Source organism: Coffea arabica, chromosome 11c, assembly GCF_036785885.1.
Source record: "Coffea arabica cultivar ET-39 chromosome 11c, Coffea Arabica ET-39 HiFi, whole genome shotgun sequence".
NCBI classification, from domain to species: domain Eukaryota; kingdom Viridiplantae; phylum Streptophyta; class Magnoliopsida; order Gentianales; family Rubiaceae; genus Coffea; species Coffea arabica.
Genome location: NC_092330.1, coordinates 31,758,993 through 31,784,859, shown reverse-complemented (window position 1 = coordinate 31,784,859; position 25,867 = coordinate 31,758,993). Strand labels below are relative to the sequence as shown.

General features: G+C 36.3%; 1 protein-coding gene across 2 annotated transcripts; it reads right to left on the bottom strand.

Annotated features, from left to right (window-relative positions):
* Positions 1 to 293: 293 nt before the first annotated feature.
* LOC113715427 (L-arabinokinase) lies at positions 294 to 25,867 on the bottom strand. Of its 2 annotated transcripts, XM_027239616.2 has the most exons (29): positions 25,362 to 25,867; positions 23,773 to 23,880; positions 23,591 to 23,659; positions 23,390 to 23,473; positions 22,795 to 22,871; positions 22,625 to 22,691; positions 21,420 to 21,477; positions 21,231 to 21,298; positions 21,086 to 21,148; positions 19,432 to 19,485; positions 19,234 to 19,336; positions 19,036 to 19,145; positions 17,621 to 17,740; positions 15,944 to 16,000; positions 13,387 to 13,559; positions 13,126 to 13,294; positions 11,951 to 12,034; positions 11,123 to 11,248; positions 10,417 to 10,547; positions 10,256 to 10,337; positions 8,366 to 8,453; positions 6,974 to 7,017; positions 6,774 to 6,869; positions 6,606 to 6,682; positions 4,845 to 5,042; positions 3,312 to 3,477; positions 1,748 to 1,819; positions 1,090 to 1,293; positions 294 to 643 (listed from the first exon to the last, which is right to left on the bottom strand). In XM_027239616.2, exons 1-29 carry the CDS (start codon positions 25,449 to 25,451, stop codon positions 521 to 523), a joined length of 2,961 nt encoding a protein of 986 aa, XP_027095417.1. In that variant the 5' UTR covers positions 25,452 to 25,867; the 3' UTR covers positions 294 to 520. The 2 variants fall into 2 exon arrangements, with proteins under 2 accessions (XP_027095417.1, XP_071927131.1); XM_072071030.1 differs by lacking the exons at positions 294 to 643; positions 1,090 to 1,293; positions 1,748 to 1,819; positions 3,312 to 3,477 and adding an exon at positions 3,754 to 3,858.

The window sequence follows — 25,867 nt, the reverse complement described above, 5'->3', positions numbered from 1 at the left end:
CTTGATGTAGTGATATGGATTTCCTTTATACGTGGTGCAGGATCCAAGCATACTGCTGTCATTCTTCATTGCCTGTCAAGTGCAATTTAGGCTGTAAGTAGTGGTGCTGCCCTTGACCATTTGCTGGAAAATGCAGAAGAACACTCTCTTCATAGGCAAGCAAATATGCATATAGTTCTCCATGAGCCCTGCTTGGATTTATACTCAGATTTCATTGATAATCTCTGGCTTACTTGCAGAGTTGTAACTGTTCAAAACAACACATGTCAGGGCAAGGCTTTGATGCTTCAAACTGCAGTACAAGGACATCATGATTTAAATAAACTATATGTCACATCCACTGGACATATTAAAGGTACACCACATTTTTGTCTAATTAAGAAATGTCCTAATTATATTTCCTAGCAAAGGCATATTGGGCACTTTAGCCAGTTGCACCCTAATGTCATCCAACATATAATATTTACTGTGCTGTTGGGTATTTTCCCCGATCAGTCTTTATATTTTCCCTCAGTATACATCAATTTTTGTTGGAAGCATTGCGGCGGCGAATTCTCAAGTGTCCAAATTTCCCTGCCCCTGGTGATGAGCCTTCAAAAATTATTGGCAGATATCCCGTGGCACTCTTGTATTTCTGCTGAATCTGCAAACAAATCAAAGTCAGAAAACCCTATTAATATCATGTGGTATCGAAGCATCTTCAGCATAACAGTCCATACACGAGAAAGAAAGGGCATATTCCTAGAATTAGCATTCCTGTCATGCAATACTCCATCCCAAGAAAGTAGACTTGACATATAAAACCTCACCATTCTTAGGAGGAGACGCAAGAAAAAGGGAGAACTGGGGGAAAAAAGGAACATACTGCTATATTAAACAGCCATGAAATTACCCAGTCCCTCGCCACTATGTAATGCTGAATATGATTTGAAGAACATGTCGCTGTTTACGTTAGTGGACATGAAACCAAACCTTTTCCATTCCTTTTGAATTGAGAAGCCAAGTGTAGTTAGAAATTCAAGGATGCATTCAATATTCTTTATTCACTTGAAAAAATCAAAATAAAAAATAAACTGGTAGTGAGGTTACCTCAAAAATCTGTTCACTACTTCGTATACAATTCCGCCCAACGACGCAAACTGTTCCACCAGATCCACCTCCAGTAATTTTTGCACCATATAGAGTTCCTTCAACAGATTTTGACATTTTACTGTGCTGCATTTCTTGCACTAACTGGACAAGCCTATCTGTCCCATCTGAGCCAAGTTCACAGGCGCTGTAACTGTAGTGGCACTGCAAAACAAATTAATACACAATATAAAACAATTAAGAACATATTCCTGATTTTGTACTTGAAATGATTCGCCAAATAAGAAGGGTTCCTTTCAACTTGAAATTCCAAAGAAACATTTGACTACAAGTTGCTGGAATATTGATGACACATACCAAGGTAACTGAATTGCCACTAAGAGGTGAATCAAAATAAATTTTTGTTAAAATTGCTCCCCGGTGAGAACAATTTGTGGTAAGATTTTGGCTACAATTGAAAAGCTTACAAATCTTCCTTAGGTTGGTTAAAGTTATGGATGATGAGTTACTTTTTTGTCAGTGTGAAGGCTGAGTCACTACACTGTAATTCAGAAGAATCTGTCATATTATAGCCTCTAACCAAAGCAAATTGCAATGGGGAAAAAAGCCACTTCATTTGACAAATAGAATTTGCATATATGTGAAACACGAAAAATACCTGATACATGAGTTCGCCAAGAGCTGTGAGTTGATCATCTGAAGTTGCAGATGTTAATAGAGCTTTAAAAGCCTGCATATCAAGTTACCCAAGTAATTGTGGATTCAAAATATTGTAATGTATGCATTGGTATACTTGCATACAAAGTGCTAATCTCAACCAAGGTGATAGCAGTTACAATTATATTCGATTGTTTCAGCCAAAATCAATTGTATCGTACTAGCAACGATAAACTGACTAGCCCATCTCTAGTCAAAAGTCATTTTGGACTGAAAAAATTCTTTACACCTTGTATGGTTCACAAAAATGCCTGTTATGAAACACATTCTATAGTTACTAAAATTGCACAAAAGATGCTGCAAACACTGCTGGAACAAAATAGTTCCTTGCTTTTGTCATCAGTCAAGTTTTATAGCAATCACTCTTGAATGTATAATACTCAAGTTTGATGCACGATATAGTAAGCCCATAAACTTATAGAAATCAAATCTACATTGAATTTATTATTATTTTTTTTTTGTAAGTGGAGGTCTCAAACCTGGGACCTCTCACTTACACTCCCTCCTCCCGTACCACCCAAGTGCCCAACCCATCCACCCCCCCACCCCAACGCCAATATTAAAATATAATTATAAACTGAAATCGTGTAGCTTAAAGACAATTATTAACATGATTCAGAACATATAAGGATAAAGCATTTGTAATAATCAACAACATATTGAAATATAGACTGTATGGGTACAGATTAAAGCACTCTCGGACGGTCAGACCAACTACGGTAAGTAACATTCTATTGATTCCTTCCAATAAGGGCTAAATGACATCGAATTGGTTTGGAAGAAAACAAACAAAGGCAGGAAACGCTTCAGAAAATCCAAATACTTTGTTATAAAGATTGCCCAACAGTTTAACTCTCATAAAACATCTTCATTGGTTTGCTTGAACGGTCAAGGACAAAATACATACATTCACAAATGAAATGCAGTCAAATCCCGTTTGACTTTCTAAGCTAATATTCTTGCTTTTCTGATACCAAATAAAATTACTGGGCGCCAGTTCCAACCAATTTGTTTCAAATCTATATTGCTTAATGAGGATAAGCATGTTTTAGTAAATGCCGGTAATCTTTTTTTGGTTATTTCATATAATATACATAGATGGAGCTGCCATGGACCTAACTGAGGTCCCCAATTTATGCTGCAGCATTCTCAGACTTAGTGTCTTTATCCTGCTTTTCTTCTGACTACAACATAGTCTCAAAGCATTTAGAAATCCTTAGATCCCAGACAGGAAAGTGCTTTGTCATCCTCTTTTCCTATATGCTCTTATGTTGCTGTTGATTTCTCACTGAGATTCTCCTTACAGGGAAAAAAAATATCTAGCATAGAAACTTTTTGTACATATTTTGTTTAGTGCTTTTCTTGTAGCCTCATGCTGTTGCTCTTATATTGGTATGTTCTGGTATAAAGGTTTTGAAGCAATCTGAAAGCCAAATTCAATGTATATATAGTTTGTAAGTCCATGGAGCAGAACAAGAGTATTTCTAAATTTCTAGAACACTAACCTTCACACGGAAGTTTTCATAAATAGGATGTCTTGCTGCTGCTCTAAGTCCATAATTGCGTTTCATATCTATTACTGTGACCGGATCATTATGGTCGGCATATTTCTCCACAAATGTCTCACCAAGCAAGGTTTCCGGCAGTACCTTTGAGTAAAGAGCTTCATACCTGAAGAAGCAGAAAGAACAGTAAAGATCACAAAAAACTAATAGAAGCAAACGATAAAAAACTGGAAGCAAAATTAGGCAGAGCTAAAAATCATTACTTCCACAACTGGCCCATTTTTTTAGGAATGGAAAACCCAAAAACAGGAATAAACCATTCCTGAATTCATTTGGCCTTTCACATTATTCAGGTGTTCGCTTGACAAAAATATTGTTTGTTTTAGCCCAAAGAAATTTATGAAAAAAAAACAAAGTTAAAGACTGGAAGGCCACCTATCAAGACGGAATAAAAAGAACCTCCAAATCTCCTCCTTTCATAAATTGATCACCACACTCAACCATCCTTCACCTAATTCCGGTGCTTGTCTGGTGAATGGAGGTGGCCCTGGAGTTTTAGAATGCCTTCAGTCAATGATTTACACAGAAGGACACGCTGAGGAATTGTTTGATTTATGTTTCTCTTAGAAGAAAAGTCCAAAAACTGAGGGTGCGTCCTTTTGTACTTTTTCTCGGTTCAAGTTGGTTTGAAGTTTGAGTCAACTTTTTAAGTTTCTCAAGATTATAAAAATTAATGGTCAACAATTTTCAAGTTAGTCGAAAATTTGGTGGAGGTGGAGGCAATTTCCTTGATCATCAGAATCAATAATTTTGACATTCAAAACGGAATCCATTGGAAACAGACACCAGGGACATACGACTTGACCAGTGAGGTTACTAAGGTCGCTAGACAGCTGGAGTTTGTATATCAGGAAGACACACTAGGATGTAAGGACAACTAGCAGGGCACGTTTGGGGTTGGGGGGGGGGGGTTTGTGAGAGAGAGAGAGAGGTTAATGCCTCTGGCTATACATTCCAAAATAAAGCCATACAATATGAAAATTAGCCCATAATTATGGACAACTAAGGGGAGTTTCATACGCATCCTGATTTTACTTTCAACGTGAACATGACAAGGGCCCTTAGGTGACGGAAGTGAGTTCATTTTCCTCTACTCAGGCACCATTACAATGACCTTTACATGTGGGTTTTACGTTCCTTCTGATGGCAAAGATCACTGACGTCTTAAGTCCAGTTTTAAGCCTGCTCCAGTACCACATTAAACTCTGCAGTCCTAGAGTCGGCCAATTTATGTTTTATACAATACCTAGTTGCATTGCTCAAATACAAGGCCTTCTCCCCACATTCAAAAAACTCCTTTTATCAAAGCAAAAGAAAGCAATGTAAAGGGGGGGAGGGTTGTGGGGGGGGGGGGGGAGAGAGAGAGTTTTAAATTGGATAAAGCATTAAATTTGAAACAAGGGTGTAAAGATGCAGCAATGATACTCATATTCTTGAATCATCTGTAGATGTGGAAACAGGTTGATATTTCACCTGTGTGGTGAGAGGTTGCACAGATAATCTAGCAAAGCCTCAGATTCAAGTAGCTCGACACCATCTTCTTCGACATCATCAGGGGTCATCCCATTAGCAGACAGTGACTGTGACAGCAATGTTGATGCAATATACTTAATGATCCTTCGACCCATGAAGGCCCCAACTCTAACAGATCCATAGTCTGTGCCTCCAACACTGCAAAAACAGCCAGCTTACTCTTTATTTTGCTTTCCAATTTCTGTTTCCAGTCTTCTTATTTATACTTGAAATGCAGATACGCACATGGGGAGAGAGAGAGAGAGAGTTTAATATTCAGCTTACTCACACTACAAAAAACTTTCAGTTAGACAAAAAATTTACTGATATTATAAGGAATAGACAAAATGACCTCAATGATGCGCAACATACCTGACATGAACCACCTGAGTACCATAGCCCATAAAATTACAGAAATAGTTTAGGGTAACACAATCCTGGTGAATGCTTCAAGTTAACCAAGGACTTCAAGCAACAATTACATGATTATAATTTACCATTATCAATTCATCAGATATACCCATATTTGTGCATGAGAGAATAAGTTCGACTAGTAAAGAACCTAGTACTGCATTGGTTCAGGTTACAACTGCAAGCATTTTGGAACATATGCTAAAACTTGGGAGTAAGCATTTGTACAAGCAGTTGACGCTCCACGAAGTTACAACTAATTGCAATTCCAGGCCATTACATTTTAGGTAAGAACTGGCCAACAACTGCAACCATAGGGCATAACTGCTGCCATGTGGAACATCATTCAGTTGTAGAACCTTATATGAAAACACCTTTAAAATCCTACACAACCCAGTGGTGGTCCCTCTTTGACTGATTATTTGGATAATTAAGAGGAAACTAGAGCTATGACAGGGGGACATGATAATTCCCACTTTCTCCAAAATCAGCCTCACAAGTCTTGTTTGAATGGTTTATACAACTCGTATACTAGAAGTGACTTGGACATCGAGCATTAAGACTTCAACCAGTATTCATTTAGGCCATTATAGTCTCAAGTAATTTATTTGTTATCCTTTCACACTTCTTTTGAAATTAGTTACTTCAGTCAGTTCAGGGAAAGTTATAACCAAGAAATTAATATTGCAAAATGGATTACATTTGCTTCTGAATTTGCAAAGAGGTCTAATCTCTGCTTAAAGTTCAAGCCTGACCAAGTTAAATGTCTCATAATTTCAGTATATGCAATGAAAGAAATGGAGTTTGAACTTATGCAGCCTGCAAAATGTTTCGAACTTTAGATATTTCAATTCAAATCCTTTGGTTCTGAAAAATTGAGCAACTTTCATGTCAAAACAGCTGCTGTAACAAACCAAATTTCCCTTTCGACAGATACCCTGCTTCACGTGTACCATAGTGTGAACGGTTGAGAAGTAGCCAAAGAATTCAGAAATCTCTTAAATAAGAGCCATGCAACATGCAGACATGAAAAGAGGGGCTACACTTGCTGGGCTAAAGAGCACTAGCTTTTGCATATAATTATCATCAAGAATCCTTTTTCGTATAAATGACAATGCATGGCAGTACCGGGAAAGGAGCTGTCTGCACCTGCTCATAGCTCAAACATGGAAATGTAATATAAATTTTGAGAGGGAAATTTTCCAAAACTTGGTCTTTAAATAATTCCCAAAAACCCAATCATTCAAGAGAATGTATAACTATTCACAACTGCAAAGAAATCAAGTAAATATACCGTGAAGATTGTATTACCTGTGCCGTATTCCTGAATCAATTCCCCAGAATCTTATATGACTAGGTATATCCACAAGACCCAATACCTCGGCAGGCTGCATGAGTTAACAACCATAAACTTGAGAAAAGTTTTGCTTTAACAATTATTCAGAGTACTTGTGTTGCCCAAACAACAATGAAAAATACCTGGCAAACCATTGCAAGAAGTTTGTTAGATTCACCACATGCAGAAGTCATCTGGTCCATCACACCACATGGAGCTCCAACCACATGATTCTCTACCTGTGAGAATATGTAAAAGAAAAATGTAAGAAAGTGCAACCAATTGATAAAACGCTTAAAGTAAGAAGAATTATTTCCATGAAAAGGTCACGCCACCATCCAACCTTTTGGCAGAGTAAAGCAAGCTCTCTCGGGGGTAGTTTCAGTCCTGCAAAACATAGATCACAATAACTAAAGCAAAGCATGTATGCACAAGGAACAATGCTTTCCAGGTGACTGACTAGAGGGAAACTGATTAGAATTTACTTTTCCAGTTCAATTAAATTCGAGATCATCATCCAGATATGATCTATTCAGCTTAGACAATACACTCAACGCTTAGGTTTTAGCTTTTACTCAAGTAAACAAATAATCTCGTAAAAGCAAAACACTTGCGGCTGTAAACTCCAGTATGAATCAGAGAATTTAGAGCTCTCTGTAACATAAATCCCATCATGCAATAATAGCTTCAGAGAAATAATTTAAAATAAATCCCATCATGCAATAATGCTTAATTATCCACCATAGCCAAGCATTTTTAAGGACATTTTGATAACAATTTTTTTAGTTTTTTCCTCTCATAAAATGGTAGCAACGAAAAAGATGACCTTTTCCTTTTTCCCTCTCTCCCACTAATCGCTTTTCTTCCACTCAATCCCCAATGAAAACTTCTCAGTTTCACCCGTGAGCTCCCTCCTTCCCCTTTATTCCATTTCCCATCCCCACAGAACTCACCTGCCATCCTCCTTCCAGTTCCCTCATCCCCAAATTGCACCTCCAGACCCCTCCTCTGCGACTGGTTCCCCTTTGTCCCCCAGAAATCAGGGGCTACACCTTAATTCTTCACCATTCACACCACCCCCTAACTGGTGCAATCGCTGGAATGTGCTTCCTGCACTAGTTTGATATTAAATTATCATGCAAAAACTTGCAAATCCAGTTGCAGGGAAAAAAAATCCAGAGAATGATGCTGGTAAAAATATCTTCGCCTAAAAGGATGTTTACACTACAAAAACCTTGCCGGTTTCACACATGATTTTGTATTTTTAGCTTCTGAAATCAGAATCTGTATCAAATATCTAGCATTCCATTTTTTTCTTCTTTTTGGTAAGAAAGGGTCAAGATTCCAGCCTGTTTTTACAAAAGGGAAAAAGATTAAAAAACTACAAATGGAAATAAAAACCCAGTAGGGCATCTTCAAACCTGACATCTCTTATTAATTTTAAAGCCACAATAAACACATAGAATTTAAGAAGGTAATTGCAGCATGAATTCTTTCGTACAATGTTAGCTTCATCCTATCTGAAGAAATCATCAAGGATCATTATCCAGGTTAAAATTACAATATTAAGAATAGGTGTAATACACATACGTTTTTCTTAAAGCATTAACAAACTATGAAACACCACTAAATATGCTACATCTGAATATGTTCCATTTTAGAAAATGACAAACTAATATCAGAGCACCATAATACAGCAAAGGGTAGAATATGAGAAGTAAAAGAATATAGTTACCATGAACAGCAGCTATTGCAGACATGCTGGCAACTTCAATAGCTGCAGAAGAAGAGACACCTTTGCCTTCTGGGACAGCAGAAGAAACCTACAAGTGACCAAGAGAGAAGAATTGCATCACATATTTAAAGAAGCCAGAGTCTCAATAAAATGGACATTGTTTTTTCAGTCTCTCTTTGTCAGAGGAAAAGGAGGTGCACAGGAAAATTGCTTGAAGTCGTGCCTGGCTAAATTAATATTTTACATGTCAACTACATCAAGGAATGTTAAAGCATTATGTATTTGGCCAAGGAGCATGACAGAAATATGGATGCAAAATGTAGATTAAACTTAGTCGAAGTTCAAAAAGTAGATTAAACTTAGTAGAAGTTCATTTGTAGGTTTTCTATCTATGAGTGCCTGTGCATGTGCCATTTTGAAGTTTCACCACCTGATGCCGAAACATGTAATAGTGAGGTGAGCAACAAGTTAAGAAATAGTATCCAACATAAACGTTAACAAAGAAAGAAAATTCAACTGAGCAACAGTTAAATGAGTCAGCAAGTTGAAGGACCTGTTTACCTAAGGGGTTTCGACACTCCAGAATCGATATCAAAAGTGTTATACCACGTGATTCAGAAACTAGGAGAGGAAATGAATCAGTAGATATATTTCACACCACCCGTGAGTTTTTCAACACTGTCCCATCATTTGGTTATCGAATTTATTTCAAATCTGAAATCTTAAGTTCACAGAAAAAATTATCATACTAATACTAGTAATAATAAACTTCTAAAAACTAAAAACACAACAAATCCTAACCAGTATCCTCCTACTGCCTCTCTTCAACCTTCTCGACTCTAATCCTCTCTTTCTCTCTCCCTCTCCCCCCACCGCACCTCCCTGCCCCCTCAAGCCCACCCTCTGCACCACCTATTGATCACCTCAATCTAAACGGCCTCATTAGATTTTGCTTTCAACCAATGAGAAAACAAGAACTTAAAGAAGGTAGTCCATGCAGTTCAATCTACATCATACGCCATGCTCTGGTCAGCATATCATTCCTTTCATCAGATACTTTTGGACTGAATAAAACCAGGAAATAGGTAGAAAACATTTAGAAGAATGTGTTACTATGGATGGCTCATGGCAAAGGGGTTAGTTTTTGGAAATTTTGACAGCATAAATGGGTTCTGAGGTCAAAAAGGAATCCATTTCTATATTGTCATGCAAAATTTTGACAGCATAAATGGGCACTGAGGTCAAAAAGGAAAACTGTTTGTGTGTATGTTGTCATTCAGAATTGCCACAAAATTTCACAGTCTAGTGAGTCAATGGAATTTGATGGCAGCTATGGTTCCTAATGAAGGCTTTAACTACTGAAGGACGGAGGTAAAGGAAACAGGAAAAAGAACCAAAAAGTTAATTAGTTTAAAATCCACCCCTCAGAAGACTAAGCCATAAGAATGCAAATGCTAGCCATCCTAAATTTTAACCAAACACCATATGATTCAATTTATGATTGCCCTTCCAAATCTGCAGCAGATGGCCTAAAAGCATCAAAATTGGCAGAAATTTAGCTTCAGTTAGATGATTCTACAAGACAAATCACACCAGGAGCCAACAAAACAGGTTGGCAACCAGATTTCACAAAGAACTAAGAGTTTCTCAAGCAATAGAGAATTGAGCTTCGTATCCCAAAGTAACTAGGCAGTGTTCTACTTAAGTTTTACTCCACAAATAAGGCCAAACACATAGCTAATCATTTCTATTAATGCATAAAAAGCCAAACTAATTATGTCTGAACTATTAGTCCAAAAAAATATTTGATAAGGGGAAGTGATAATGCAGTATGCAGTGTGTTGTACAGTTACATCATAATACACTTTCAATTAAATAAATAGGAGGTACCAGCATGCTAATACTGTTCTCAAAGCGTATGCCTAATTCTTTCATCAAAACCAGAATTGTCCCTGCAACAAATGCAGCCCATCTACGAGAGGAATCATGTTAGCTAGCGTCATACAAGTTACGCACAAAACAAATGAATGGAGCACAAAGGAACTCTGAACCTCTGGGACGGATCTTGAGCAAAGTAGTTTCTCGCCTTCTCATATGACATTGGTTGTTCTCCATCCCAAAAATCTGACAAATCCATGTCAAAGGTAGGGCCACGATTACTTAACTCCGACCCAAAGGACACCTGTTAAGCCCAATGTATTTAGAAAATGGAGATTGTGAATGGAAGTAGCTAGATGAACACAAATCCAGTAAAATAATTTCACCACAGGGTTTTTCCTATTGAATTCTTTTGACTTTGTACAGGCATTTTCAATCCATCTTGAGCCAGAACATTGAACTTGATATAAATAAAACACAAAGAAAATTGAATCCCCAATATAAGTCTATAGTAGAAGATGCTGGACTTGTAATGAAACGCCTAAAACTTCCTCAATCAAAGAGAGGTCACAGAACTTGAGTATTAAAGCATATACATTTACCATATTGCCTGCATAGCAGGTTTTAGGATCATCAATTAGAGAAGATTTACCGAATGCAAGTATGAAGACCATGGATAATGTTGCAATATAATGTTTTTATCTCTTTTTTTTTTGGTAACAAAATCATTAAGAAAATAGAACAGCAATAGACAACAAAATCTTAAGAGTCTATTTTCTCTAGACCATCTTACTTGATCCCTAATGACAAGCAGTAGCATTCAAACATATATAGTAATTTACAATCATATGGATTTCCAAATGAATGCAGATTACATACAATTTGTAGCACAGGGGTTGGGCCATCTCCTTTTGCAAGTTTTCGAGCCTGAGCATGCTTCCACAGCCTTTCTTTACCAGGATGAATCTTTTGTATGGCAACATGACAAGCTTCTCTAATTGGCATCTGGGAGATATTCTCAAGATGATTAGATTCGCAACGAACCCAAAAAAAAAAGGCAGGACAGAGAAATACCACAAGAATATGCACAGATAAATTAAGTACTAGAATCTCATAAATAAAAAATGTGAATTCTAGAATATGCACAGATAAAGAGTTCAGAATTCTAGATAAATTAAGTACTAGAATATGCACAGATAAAGAGTTCAGAATTCTAAACACAAAATGTGAATTCCCCTACAGAAAAAAATTCCAGTGATAATAAGAGTATTTACGTAAGATGAAGATAAAACAGAGAGTTATACTAAACAAAAAATTCGAAACAAGTGTGGTGATAGGCTTCCACCTTGAAACTTCATAAGGCACATACAGCTAACTAAGAGCTCTGACAAGAGACTGACTAGCAGGAGTAATAAACAACGCCTTTTTAAGTTGAAAGGTTTTTAATCTGCTTCCTTAAAAGAAGCTGTACTTAGTAACTAATCTAAAAGGTACCTCTCTAATAAAAAATCCAAATACAGTTCTGTAGTGAAGGGATCATATGCAGAACTCAAATCAGCCAATGCTCAACTCATTAATTTAGGCTTATTAGCAGTAGGTTTAAATCTGATACTGAGATGAAGCACCCTATAGAAGCAAAGAATCTAAGGATGCAGAAAGAAATTGCATTTATAAATAAAAATGAGGGAGTAGGGGCATTTCACATACTTGCAATACAAGGCTTCCTGAGTAGTCAGCAATTCCACCCATGACATCCAATCTTCCTGGTGCTCTTGTCACGAAAATGTCTTCCTATATAAATAACAAGAGCTTATAAAGAACCGAGCAGTTTCAACAAGGACTTTCATCCAAGGTGATAGAGGCAAATCCAAGGAGGGTAACACGCAAACAACATTGAGAAAGTTACTAAGTTTATTTAAATGTAAATTTTGTACATTCTTACTCAAAAAAAGGACAAGAGTTTAAAAATCCATACGGAGAAAACTATACAACAAGTCAACAACCATGGTTCCGTTCAGTATATTGAATACTACAAAAGGTTTCTACTAAAGAATTCTAAGTATGACTAAAAGATCAAAATTCCGAAGAAGTCACTGTAACAGCCGATCATTCAGAAACAACATAATATGCAATTTGAACAACAATGTAACTGAACGGCTAATTTCATTTTTTTCACCCAACAAGTATCAAGACACATTAAAAATCAACCAATTAAAAACAAAGCATTCAACTTTAAAAAGAGATAAACAAAGATAACATTTGACCATTATGTGACAATTTTTGTGAATCATTTAATCATGCTTAATTGCACTGTCCAAAAAATTTTTAAATTAACACAGAGACCTGCATCCTGGTTTCTGAAATTATATTGACCTTCTTTCAGGAGTATATCCTGTTAGCAAGATCACCACTAAATTTGTACGAGTGTGATTTTCAATTCACCTTCAAGAGAAATGTGGAGACAGATAACTAAATGAAACATAAAAGCATAAAAGTATCAACTTGAAAAAACTAATAGGCAGGTAAAAGTGATATAGGACATAAGAGAGGAGGGCATGTGCAACTACACCAAACCCAGGATACCTTTTTGTGCTTATAACTCAAACTGCATAAAACCCAGTGTTGTGGTTTCAAAGATAATGAGGTTTCTAGTGTAGTTGATATTAGGTTGGATAGGAATACACCCCGTCAGGGTTATGAAGCTATTCAAAAGAAACAATCAATGCTCCAAATTGGCCTTAGTCACAGTAAAGTTTGCAAAGGATTTGCTGTCAGTAATATTCGAAAAATAGTAACTTTCCCTTGCTGACATTTCGTCCACTTAGTTGTGGCAATGCTGCTCATTTGTTATTAGACGGTAGGATGCTGAAAGTGCAGATTACCTCCCAATCAAAGAGGGCAGCAGCAGCTATGCGTTCCCTTATCTCGCGTTTCCCCGTATTCTTTACAGTATCATACGCAGCATCTAGCTTAGCTAAACTCTTGAGGAAACTCACAGTATCTGGCAGACCCAGAAGGTCCCCATGAAGAACTTCAAAGTCTTCCTGGCATCTAAGGTAATGACAAACAAATTTTCATACAAGCAGCAATCAGAGGCTGTAAATGGCAAAGACCAAAAAGAAGAAAGAGTGCACAAAACTTACGAGTCCATGAGGAAGCTATCATCACGCATTTCAGCAGTTGGTGATCCTGTTCGCAGACCAAGTTCAGTTTCTGCATTTGCATACCAGTCTGGAATCCAAAGATCTCTTCCAGGCATTCTTTGTAATTGATACCCAAGAACAATGGCATCTCGCAATCTCCTAGAGCCACTAAGCTAAATAAAAGAAAAGAAAAATTCACCAACAGATCAGTAGCAGGATATGCCTATGCAAGTGGATGTAATACATAATACCAAATTTCTCTCGGAAATACATAAGTTTGTCTATTTCTATTCAAGAATTTATTGTCTAGTATTCATTTTGTGATTATCTTACTGCAGTCCATCACAGCTTTTCCAGCATAACCCATAAATTATCCTTCAAACTCATTGGAAATAAATCAAGCAGCAGTTGAAAACCAATTTTATTCAAATAATTATTAGATTTCAAAAACAAATAACCGTAGTGGTTTGTAAGTCTTAAAAATGATATCACCATCTAAAGAAGATGGGGCTAAGAAATTATATGTATACATATATATATATATATATAGCAAATGTTGCCAATTCTGAGAAAATATTATGTGCATGGAAAAAAAAATAAAAAAGCTGCTCACCCAATGCAGCTTCTAAAAATAACTAGGTGTGACATAGTCAGAATTTTTATAGAGGAAGAAAGTGCAAAAATGTAACCAACTTGAACGTTTCTGAAATTAGATGGAGTTTAAACAAAAAAATGAGCATTTCTAAAAGGACTAGGAAACTAAACCAGTTAAAACACTCCAGGAATAAGGTGGAATGATGGAATTTGAACGGAATTTTGTTGAACTCTTAATTGTCCTTATGAAGTAAAAGACTGTTAAAAACTTTCTACCATGCAAAGCTAGCATAATTAGAAGTTCTTACCAATCTCATTCTTAGTAAACCTAGTACTGCACCTTCCTTCTTCAATCCTCCCTTCTAAGAAAGTCAAGTTCTCATATGTCCTTTGGAGAGAATTAGAATGAATCGACATTCATGAGAACAGTTATAAGTTTTTCTCACTTCTTAATTTGGTGTTTTTATTCCTGATGAAGAGAATGTTATTCAGCATTCTTAATATACCTTCATATCACCATCTTCTGTTAGAAATTCATGGGAAAATAGTAAGGACCTGCATTGAGATCCAATACCTTGTATTTTTGGTCTCTTCCATTTTAATGTCCTGTTCCCTGTATGAAATCCTTATGCTAAAAAACTTTTCCAGTCAAATATTTTATACATCGACAAAGATAGTTGATTCCACACTTCAACCCTATATAACATGGTGGATCCCCATTCCACTTTTTAAACTGTTATGTGTACTCATTATTCGAGCCTAGTCAAGTAAAAGATCCAATATGGGCCGCAGGGCACTGTCTTATGGTAATGAATTGCTCCAATATAAGCCGACCATATGGTTATTCCAATCCTATATTTAGTGAATATAAGCTACTTAATTGAAAGCCACGAGCTGCCAACCCTCCCCACAGGCAACCCCCAACAACACAGAATGGAAAGAAGCAAGGAGAAAAGAAGCACCCAAAAAGGTATTACAATTCCTCAACAACTACAAAAGAAGAAAACTTCCCAAATTTCTTAAAAGACAAGCTAAAAGAGGCATATCTGTACATAATTGACATCAATTATTGTTATTCTCAAAGTTAAGCTGTTAGATAAACAAGGTGGTAAGTAGACCACTCATCAATGTAAGAAAAGGACCACCATGTGAGGAACATGGCACATACACAAGGCCACAAAAATAAAAAAAACCACTGTAATAGTTTAAGCCTTTAAACTTGACATTTTCATTTACAGGAGTGTTGCAACTATATATTGAAGTGTAAACATTCCCATGAGAGAATCTGTGATCTGTTCATTTGTTGGCATTAGAGGGACCACAAAAATATAACACATGGAAACTCCAGATTTCACCGTATATGTCCATTAAGCTACTCTGAAATGTTTAGTAACATTTAAATAGAAGTCTATAAACATGGCACATACACAGGGAGGCCCCAAAAAAAAAAACCACTGTAATAGTTTAAGCCTTTACACTTCACATTTTCATTTCCAGGAATGTTGCAACTATATATTTAAGTGTAAACATTTCCATGAGAGAATCTCTGATCTGTTCATTCTTTGGCATTAAAGGGACCACAAAAATATAACACATGGAAACTCCAGATTTCAGCATATTTTTCCATTAAGCTACTCTGAAATGCTTAGTAATGTTTAAATAGAAGTCTATATACCATGAAAAAACCAACGTGAATGAAATTTCACTTCCAAAAACAAATACAAAGTTGACTGAGTTATCATTCAAATAACAAACTCAAATGTCACTGGAAAAGGAAAGCAAGCCATTATGCAGGAGTGAACAGCACAAGAGGCACCTCAACAGAAAAGAATTTTCGAGGCAAAACAATAGACAAGGGTCATGGTTGGACCAAGTTCTCTAATGTACAGTCATAACTACCCCGAATACATGCAAAACCATGAATTAAAAAGTTAGAAAACAGAAGAAACATATCTTAGTTTACCTTATTTGATATATAGCTTTTCCCAGAAGCTGTATCCTGCAAAATACGTGCTGCAACCTGAAATCATGCATTAGAAGTATTGTAAGGTTTGACATTATTCCACAGAAAAGGGGTAAATCATGATAGTAGCCTAAATAGTTTTTAAGAACAGCAGGGTTATTATGCCTTTCCATAGAAACCCAGATGCAGCTTAAATTGTTAATAATGTACATAAACATCTCATCAAAGTGGACAAATGGTTCAAAGTCAAAATTGTAGAAGGGCAGTAGCATGTTATGATGTGGTCATTAGCTAATTTTTTTCTGTATGGTTTTCTTGCAGTTCTACCAATGAACAGATTATATTACCAATTTCTAATAGCTGCCAGGTAAAGTGCATTGCATCCAGCTAAGTGAGTACTACCCAATCAAGGAAAAGTATTTGGGGAACACAATGTAAAAAAGATTGCAAAGGCTTTCAAGAGAACCTCTCTTTACAGGTTTAAAATGTAAGCATCATGTTTTATATGTAGACGGTAAGACTTTGTACCATTTCATCGTGTTTCAAGGGGAATATACTTGCAATATTTTGACAATTCCAGTAAATCAGGCAAATAACTTTACTTGATAACTTGCATAGAATAATCTTAAAAGCTTAGTCAACCATATTTACATTTTGCTCTCTTAATTCTTAATAAACAGCCACTTCTAAAAAATTCTTCATAAGGAGCCTCTGTTGCAGTACTTATTCTAGCTCAAACATGAATGAGGCCCCTTGTTTTTATACCTAATGCCAAACAGCAATCCAACGTCAGACAGCACCACCACCACAAAAAAAGTGTCAGTCTTGTATGAGATCACAATGCAGTAGCTTGGCTTTCATAATCATGGAGGTTCTGATGAATGTGGAGTAAGGCCTCACCACCTTTGTTCAGATATGACCAAGATTCTATTGTTCAAATTTTCTAGACTCAGAATAGTCAGTTAACTACTTTTTGAGCAGAAAGATTGTCAATGCCAGATGTATTTCTGGTGTCTAACTGCGATGAAAAGTACATTTTAGAAGTTTTAATGTTTTTTCCTAAGTTTTATGTCATATTGTTCAGATAAATGCTGCTAGCCAATGTCTCTATAGCACAGTTTAGTTTGATAGCAAGAACAGTAAAGATACAAGTCCTACTCAAAGCAGAAGCAATAAGACCCCAAGCTAATATTGTTTGTATAAGTATGCATCTCCATGTGTGACAGCACAATTTGCAATTAGCCCCTTAATTCTCAATTTCTTGATGGCACCAGTGGCACCAAAGAGCTTATATTCAGAGCATGATCCCTGATTAGTAAATTTAAGCTCACTCCCACCAACTTAACATGTACTTTGATGTTATGCAGCAAATAAGGAACACGAGCACATAGACTTGTTCTTTGATGACAAAGGGATGAAATATGACAAAACCAAGATATTCTTATTTGTTATGTCAACTTAACATCTTTTCTCATAATTGTAACATCTTCTGAAATATAAAGCCAGACATCTATCTCACAATCTCATCGGGAACTACTTTTGCCAAACTTAATTTAAACTCAATGTCAAAGTTCTACCATAACTTCACAATGCAGTAAACACAATAACCTTTTCAAAGAATCAATAGTTTCAGATTCTATCATCAAGTTCACCATCAAAGAAAGAAGAGGGTGATACCTCACCACCATTGCTGCCTCCCTCATAGCATGGGCGCAAGGTCAATGCACGTTCAAGATATGGTCTCCAATGACCAGTCAGTAAATCCCTTCTTATCATCTCAACACCACCTTGATATTGCTGAAAACAGGAAAATTACCCTATCACTCATAAGGAATAAAACCAGAGAAAGAAGTTTCTTAATGTAGTTCAGTTAAAGCGAGTTCTGCAATTTTTAACATGTTATGAAGCATCCAGCATTTCTTACAGTTCTTAGTAGCAAATATGATCATATATTTATGCTAAATTTTATAATGCCAAGTAGAACAATTAATCTTTTGAAAAACATGATTCAGGAGTTGAACTTAACAATTCTCCAAGGTGCTGAGCAAGGAGAGCATTGCAAAGAGATTCTGATGTTGAGCAGATTAGAGGTGTGAGAGACAAGATTCAATAGCCATGGCTTGAAATTACAGGTAACAATGGGGATTGATGTCACGAGGGTTAGGAGGTTAAGGGATTGACATCTGTCTGCCATCTAGCTTTGCTTCATATAAGAGTACCAAGTTTGGGTAGATGTTTGGTGCAAAAATGAATCTTAGCTTCAAATATGAATTTCCATGCCTTTCCTTCACTCTTGTTAACGGACAGTGATGTAGCTGTTTAGCTGAAGAAGCCATTTATAGGACTACATGGAATTTATGTTTCATGGAGAATATGCAGGGCTGGAAATGAAGCCATAAATTGTGACATTTTCAGAGTGCACACATAGTAATTGCAACCTGTTCCCCAGTTTACTCATAAAAGGTGCATTCATTAGGCAATGTTCTGTAGTAATTGAAACAAAGGTAGTGTCCATATATGAATTTAGTAAGTTAATAACTTCTAGACATCCCAAAGTAGAAAGAATAACAATATCAATCGGAACAGAGAGTACCATGAAGAAGTTTTGCAGGATAAAGGCACAATTAGACAGCAAACAAAGAGCAATGGGAACTCAACGTCAAATCATAATATAACTTATAATAAGTGGAGAAGAATTTTGTTGAGAAGACTTCTCTCATGAGGTGGGTTTTTTGGTTTGTTCTGCAGCCTGGGTAGCTAGTCTCCACCTCATACAGAGACGTGAACTTTTCCTATTCAAAACAATCATAAGTGATGTTGCTTTTTTTTTTTTGGACAGAGAGATACAAGATTAATCCTATTAAAAACATCAAGACCAAAACTTTTTTGCACTCTTTTTTTCTTTTTTTGAGCTTGTAGTGCTCCACCTCAAACAAAAACAAGGGTTCAGTATCAGGAAATAACACTTTCTGGACTTCTTCTGGGGGGAAGTGATACAACGCCTCTCATCCAAACCTATACATCTTAATTCTACTTTAACAAAATAATTTCCAAAAAAAAAAAAAACATAACTGGAGTTACAGTAATGATACCTCAAGCATGTTTCTCAAGAAGGGTTCTTCATTGAAGTAGTCCCTACGTACAAAGACAAAGGGTAACTTGTATGCCAATGCCTCACTGACTGTCCCATATCCAATTTTGCCTAAAAGAATAGAGTAGGTAAGGCTACTATAAACTTTTTTTTATTTCTCAAATATAAACTTCAACACAACTATCCTTTACCAACTGACCAAGCATGCAATCAGATGCTGCAATGAGATCAGGGGTATAGACATCTTTTGCGAGCTTTATGAAGTTGGGGGGAAGATCCTGACTATTGGAAGCACCACAAACCTGGATGCAATGAAGTGGATTTTTACCCTATCAATTGTACAACATTGGCACTTTCTGTTGGTGAACAAAATTCAGTCGCTATTTAAACCAGATACCAGACAGAGCCAACCAGAAGGCAAGTACTCCTCCTTCAGCTTCCAACCTGCTGGCTGAAAGAAATTGGGACATGTAAAGCGACATGTTCAACTAGACCTCATATATTCACAAGACGTAAAATATGCACAAGACCAAGGTTAAACTTATTACCAGAGAAAAAGTTCCATGCGTAATGTATAAACTAACAGAACTAAGGAAAAAAGTTTCAAATATTTACTGATTTCCAATGTATGAAGATATCAGAAGCAAAATTAGAGTTATAATGCCTTGGAGATATTTCCACCTATTTCAGGAGGACAGGTATTGTCTCTGTAATCCTAACAAAAGTAACTCAGAATGGGTTGGTTTGAGCAAAATTATCTGGCTACAACTTAAAGTAGTGCAACCTGCCTATTATTTTCTCTTACTTGTCACCAAAAGATAATATTATTTGATGCTTGCCAACATAAGCGGTCTGAAAGCTACTCATGCCAAGTGTTTCACGTCTATCCATTCAGTACTTCGAAAATGAAACCAAAAGCTGAAATTCTTCCAACTAAGGAAGTTTTCCTAGAATCTACAGGAAGAATGCTTCATCTCTATCACCACCAAAACATTAATTTTACACCCATTTATGGACACATAAATTAAAATAAATCGGTTTTATTTCATCATATCTGCTTAGTATGTTACTCAAAAATGAGCATACAGATCGCACCTTGGCACTAGCATCCATAGCCTTTGGCCATGTCACAGTACTCTATTATTAGAAAATTAAAGAATTTGACACCTGGAAACACACCCATAACTGACATCCATCCCCAACCCATGTAACAAAGGCTGCCATCATTATAAACTGTATCCAAGCTTCATCAATGACTGTTAGGTTAAAAAACAAACAAAATAAAAAAAGCCCATTTGTATTGTTAGCTTTCACAGAAAAAATGTTTGAAATATTCCCTTGACACATTTCCCAATCATGTTTTTAACTCATATACATCACATCGCTACAGTATACTTTATTAGAAAAACTCTGAAAAAATTACAATCCAAACAGGACCTAAAATGACCGCGGTAATGGGAACACCATAGCCCTCTTTGCAAAATGAGATCCAAATGCCACCAAACTCACCCACTCCTCGATATGCATCAGTGTAAATTGAAGTGTCAAGAAACTTATATATCTAAAGAAGAAACCAAATCATCAAACGGAGCAAGATAAGCATCTAGGACAAATAATTGAAATAAGTTCCCATTTGAAACATGAAAACTAGATCAAAATGCAGAAAATTATTTAGAACCAGGTCAAGCCCTTCTTTGAATACTTGTATGAGTCACTTGACTTATACTAATAAAGCTACTGCTTTAAGTACTGTTAAGAAATACAACTGACACTCCTGTTACGTGACTAATTGACACTCAACTTTACTGAATTGAGGACCTCTCACTAAAGAGGTTTGAAACATCAAAGAGAGAGTCCTTAAACAGGCTCTTAAACCTTAAAAATAACAGCCACACGCTACATGGATTACAAATCTAATCTCAACAAATTTGACTAAGCAAAGAATAACCAAAATCTAGGAAGATACTGGAGCCTAAGAACAAAATAAAAATGTGTTTCTAATAGACTAATCAAAGACAATTTTCCATAAGCATGAATTAGTCAACATATACCTGCCCGCCAAAGTTGAGGATAACAACCTTCACATCTTCACCAACTCCAAGTTCTTCCCTGACCTGGATTATTAAAACAGTGGAATAATTCATACAAGCATGCTGAGGATAATAACAATCACCGCACATGAAACCCTACACAAACCTGCTTGCGAGACTTGTGTAACCTTCTCACCACCAAAGGTACATCAATCACATCACGGTATGCTGGCACTGCAATGTTGCATGCCCATTTTCAGAGTTAAGGAAAACGAAGCTATCAGATTTTCCATCCTTTTTATATACTTGAAGAAGAGAATGAAAAAAACATAAGAATATAAAAAAATTAACATACTTGGGCAGTACCCTGGGAGGCGAATAAGGAACTCGCAATGAGAGTAATCTTCTGCAATCTGTGTGAAGTCAAAGAGAAAATGAAGTTAGATTTGAAAAATGTGACGAAGAAAAATACTTAGAAGAGGTGGATCTGGCACACAGTACTAAAGAAGCACAAGAAGCACCAAGGGAAAATGAACAAATATTACAACAAGCACAAGGATAGATTCTTTAGATGAGTAATAGACATCATGATGTAAAGAGTATTGTAGATGTTCACATTATCCAGCATCATGCAAATAACTTGTGGCAAACTTCAAATATTTGTCCTCTTATACATCCAGAAATGAAGCACATTCAAATTCAATGTCACTGATAAATGCACTACATGATCCACCTCCTGAGTCTAGAGTTTCAACACTTCATTATCTATTCAATGAAGAATGGTTGATATCACTATAATAGTTAAAAACTGAAGAAATAAAACTTTTATCTATTCAATGAAGAATGGTTGATATCACTATAATAGTTAAAAACTGAAGAAATAAAACTTTTATGGCATTTACACCTTTGTATTTATTGATGTGTGTTTCTGATAAGTTCATCTATCTTCAAAACTCAGATGGTGCCGCATGACATCCTGATAAATTTACTTGCACTTTGTTTTCTGTAATTCCAGTTACCATCTCAATAACCATGTAACACATATGCAAACTTTCAGAATTAACATTTCAGTCAAAAAGGCTTAGTTAAATACATCATGCTTACATGTAGGCAAAGGCTGCAAATCATATTGAAAAAAAACCGAATACAGAATCACAAGAGGTAAACAGTATAGCACTATCATTGAACATGAGCAACATTACAAGTGGAGAATCAAAAGAATTGCATAGTGCCACTTTTTCTTGCCTGATTGCCATAGAAAAGTTGCCAAATATTTGAAATCTGAGATCATCAATTACCATATTCTCTAAAATAGTCTTTTTCCATGATCTTACATAGATTTAATATGCAAGACCTCAATCATTTTGTAATCCTTGACTCTTTTTTTTTAATAGGTCTTGAACCCATGAGCTCCTACTTACAATTCCTCCCCCAATAATCTCTGACTAAAGCAAACAGTAACCAGTGTACCATTCTAATACATTTTTTTTTCCTTTTTTTGGCACCCGGCACTTGGGGGGGGGGGGGGGCGGTTGTTACTAATTAGTTGAAGATCAGCACCTGCCAAACGATTGACCTATGATGAATCCCGGCAGCCATGACATACTCAGCATAGATGAAGTCCCAGCTGCAGAAAGAAATTAAGCGTGTTAGCATAGCCTAGCTAAAATGAAATAACATCCAAAAAGTAAATGAGGAGAGATTAAAATACACTTTTAATGACACATTACCTGAAGTTTGTAACGCAAACAGAACGGATTCCTGCATTAGCTGCTGCTCGACAAGCAACTGGTACGACATCTGAGACCTATTTCAACATGCACATACCATTTAGCTTAACCAGCTTCTACCGCATCAAAGGACATGTGTGCACTTAAAATTCCAGTTAGAAAGAGATCAAAGCACTTAATTTATCTTGTTTGTGAATTGCAGAGGAATGAAAAACAAATTCAGGGAAAAAAGAAAACCATTTTTCAATTCATCTTTCCATCAGCACTAAGTACACACCTTCTGGACTAAACAAGTTTGCAAATCATTATCATAAAAACAAGTACAATAGTGAAAATGATTTGCAAGTTTGCCCTTTTCTATATTGAACTTCAAATTTTAAGCAGAACTAGTAAACCAAATTCTTCTACCTATTTTGAAACATATGTAAATTTCTTGTCCAATAACCTTTCACTATTAATTCTCTCTCTTCTGAAGTCTCAAAAAACTGATCAAAAAATTATGTAAGAGAGATATAAAGATAAAATCAGTAGAGTTTCATATTGCCAATAAACATCTACTTGTAATTTATGAAGAAGAATTACTCAAAGTGTTTACCACTAAGTCTGCCTTTATCGAGTTCAGCCACTCCACCTCTGTTTCCAAGATAGAATCACGAGGCACAACAGCAGTCTCTGAGTACTATACCAATCAACAAATACACATAATTAGGCTCACAAGATACTCTGCCTAGCTAAAACATGAAACAAATAACTGTACAAATCTGATATTATCCTTGCATGTCATAATCTGCCATACCTTTTCCAGTGAAGCTAGCCGATCCACTGTCAAAGCATCTGCCTGAACTGCTCCACAATCTAACAAAACCTGGTAATTGCGGACATTGAATAACATTCAAAGCCATAACACGACCTAACAAGCGAAGTAACAGTTGAACTCCAGCTCAAAAAAGTAACACTTATTTTCTAATTTAGAAGGACCTTGCGGAGAAACAGTCGAGGGGACTGTATTTCAGTGGTAAAAACAAAATCAGGTGCACCAGTGACCACATGAACATCATGCCCTGCATTAATCAGATGCCGCACAACCTATACCAATGTATATAGTGCAAATTAACAAACCATATATGAATCACAATAAATGAAGTATTTCTCTACAGTTTTATCCCAAAGAAAAGGGAGAAGCAGGGATTTCTATGACAGCGTATGCAGCAAAGTACCATATATTCCGTCGCTTCATGATTGTTCGTCCAGTTGTTACCACCAATTAGACAGGATCATTCAATTATTTCTTTGTAGCAAGCAGGTATACGTGTATGCGTAGACAATTAACAGATCAACGACCATAAGCAAGTTCTAGTCCATTGAGGATAATAACTCAGTACAGCTATTGACATTAGATTATCAGACAATGTCAACGTGTATGCCCACTCTTTTACCATTCTTTGATTTTTGGCAGGAGGTAAATTTCTGACTTCTGACACTAGGGAGCAGGCATCCAACAACAGAGCTACTAGCCCAATGGCATGTAACTATATTTTCCCCTTCCTCCAAACATTCACAACTGGAAGTGCTCATTGTTCACAATTTGAATTCTCAACTAAAACAATCAGGAGACATGCATATGTTTGACTGCATTTCACAAAAATTTCTAAGGCTCTCCCCCAACCACCAAAATAATTACTCATAGGAAAATTTTCTAAAAATGGCACACTTCAGAATACTATGGTGCAATTTTTGTTTATTTATCCCTCAGAGCATAAGTTCCACGTGTAAATACATTTCATACAAAACATAGTATATTTGATATATGCACAGTACATTTTGACGGTTGATGCCCTTAAAAACAAATAGGTCTCCTCACACAAAAAATAAATAAATCAATCAATAAATGTAAACAAATTTTGCCCTCTTTATAGCTAATGCTTTGAAGCACTCCCAAACTTCCATTTCTGAAAGTTGCAACCAGACCATTTTCACTTTCCAAAAAGTGCTCCAAATACTCTTAAAAAATGCTATCCAAATCTATCCCTCTGTTTTTTCATTTCACTTTGACAACTCTCCCGATATTAGTAACAATTTCACAGCGTTAAACAATCTATTCCGAATTTTTCTTTTTAGGCTTATTATTCAGACTTTCCAGTTTATGAATGTCTCACCATTAAGTGTAAATCCAATTCCAAACCACAAGGCTACCAGCCCCAATGAAACAGAGCTTAAATTTCCCCTTCTTCCCAAAATTCTCAACTACCAATTGGTCCAAGAAATCAAAAAAAATCAGACTTTGCAGATTAAATCCTCAGATATATGTCACCAAAAAAACTTCAAAAACATCTCAATAAAATTTTCATTCCCCTACACATTTATCCGAAAGATGCCACAGCACAAGTCATATACAATCAACTCCAAAAACAAAAATCCAAAGGGAGCACCATCAGAAATTTATCTAAATTCAATCCCACACAGTACCAATTTCTTCAAAATCAATACTTCACCCCAAAAAAAAAAAGCAAAAAAAAAAAAAACCAGTCTTCCACGAGAGTTGGAGGAATTCATACGAGTAGGCTTACCTCAACAACACGAGTGGCATGTCCGAACCCATGACCAGTGACATAGTAAGCAAAAACCAGAGGATGCTTCCTTCCATCTTCAACTCCCATTTTTGCCAAAAAAAAAAAATCCAAATTTTTGCTCAGATTACCAAAAAATGAGTGAACAAATTCGGGAGGGGGTTTAAATAGCAAGAAATTTCACTGGCCTTTGCCACTGCTATAGTGGGCCCCCCTCTCTGTCTCTCTCTCTTCAATCTTAACAGCTTAGAAATGGGATACGAAAGGAAGAAAACATTAAATTGATGAACAAAAATGGTGGGATTTATACGAAAACGTTCCCTTTTTCTGGCAAAATTTGAATTTTGAAGCAGCAAGCAAGCTTAGGAGAGAGTTAATAATTAACGTCGTCGTGATTCGTCCGTTACAAAATAAATAAATATAGCACTCTGTGTTGACGTCGTCTACGGAAGGTAGTCAAATCGGCCTTATCCAAATTTGGGAAAATGGCTTTCCCAATGATTTTC

Bases quoted from the DNA above. Each gene is read 5' to 3' on its own strand.
- LOC113715427 (XM_027239616.2), bottom strand. From the start codon at position 25,451: ATGGGAGTTGAAGATGGAAGGAAGCATCCTCTGGTTTTTGCTTACTAT. The intron at 13,295-13,386 runs GTAAGTTTTGTG...TCATTACCTTAG, and splicing joins GATAGCTTCCTCATGGACTC to ATGCCAGGAAGACTTTGAAG. The intron at 10,548-11,122 runs GTATGTAATCTG...TGGGCTTAACAG, and splicing joins CAACCCCTGTGCTACAAATT to GTGTCCTTTGGGTCGGAGTT.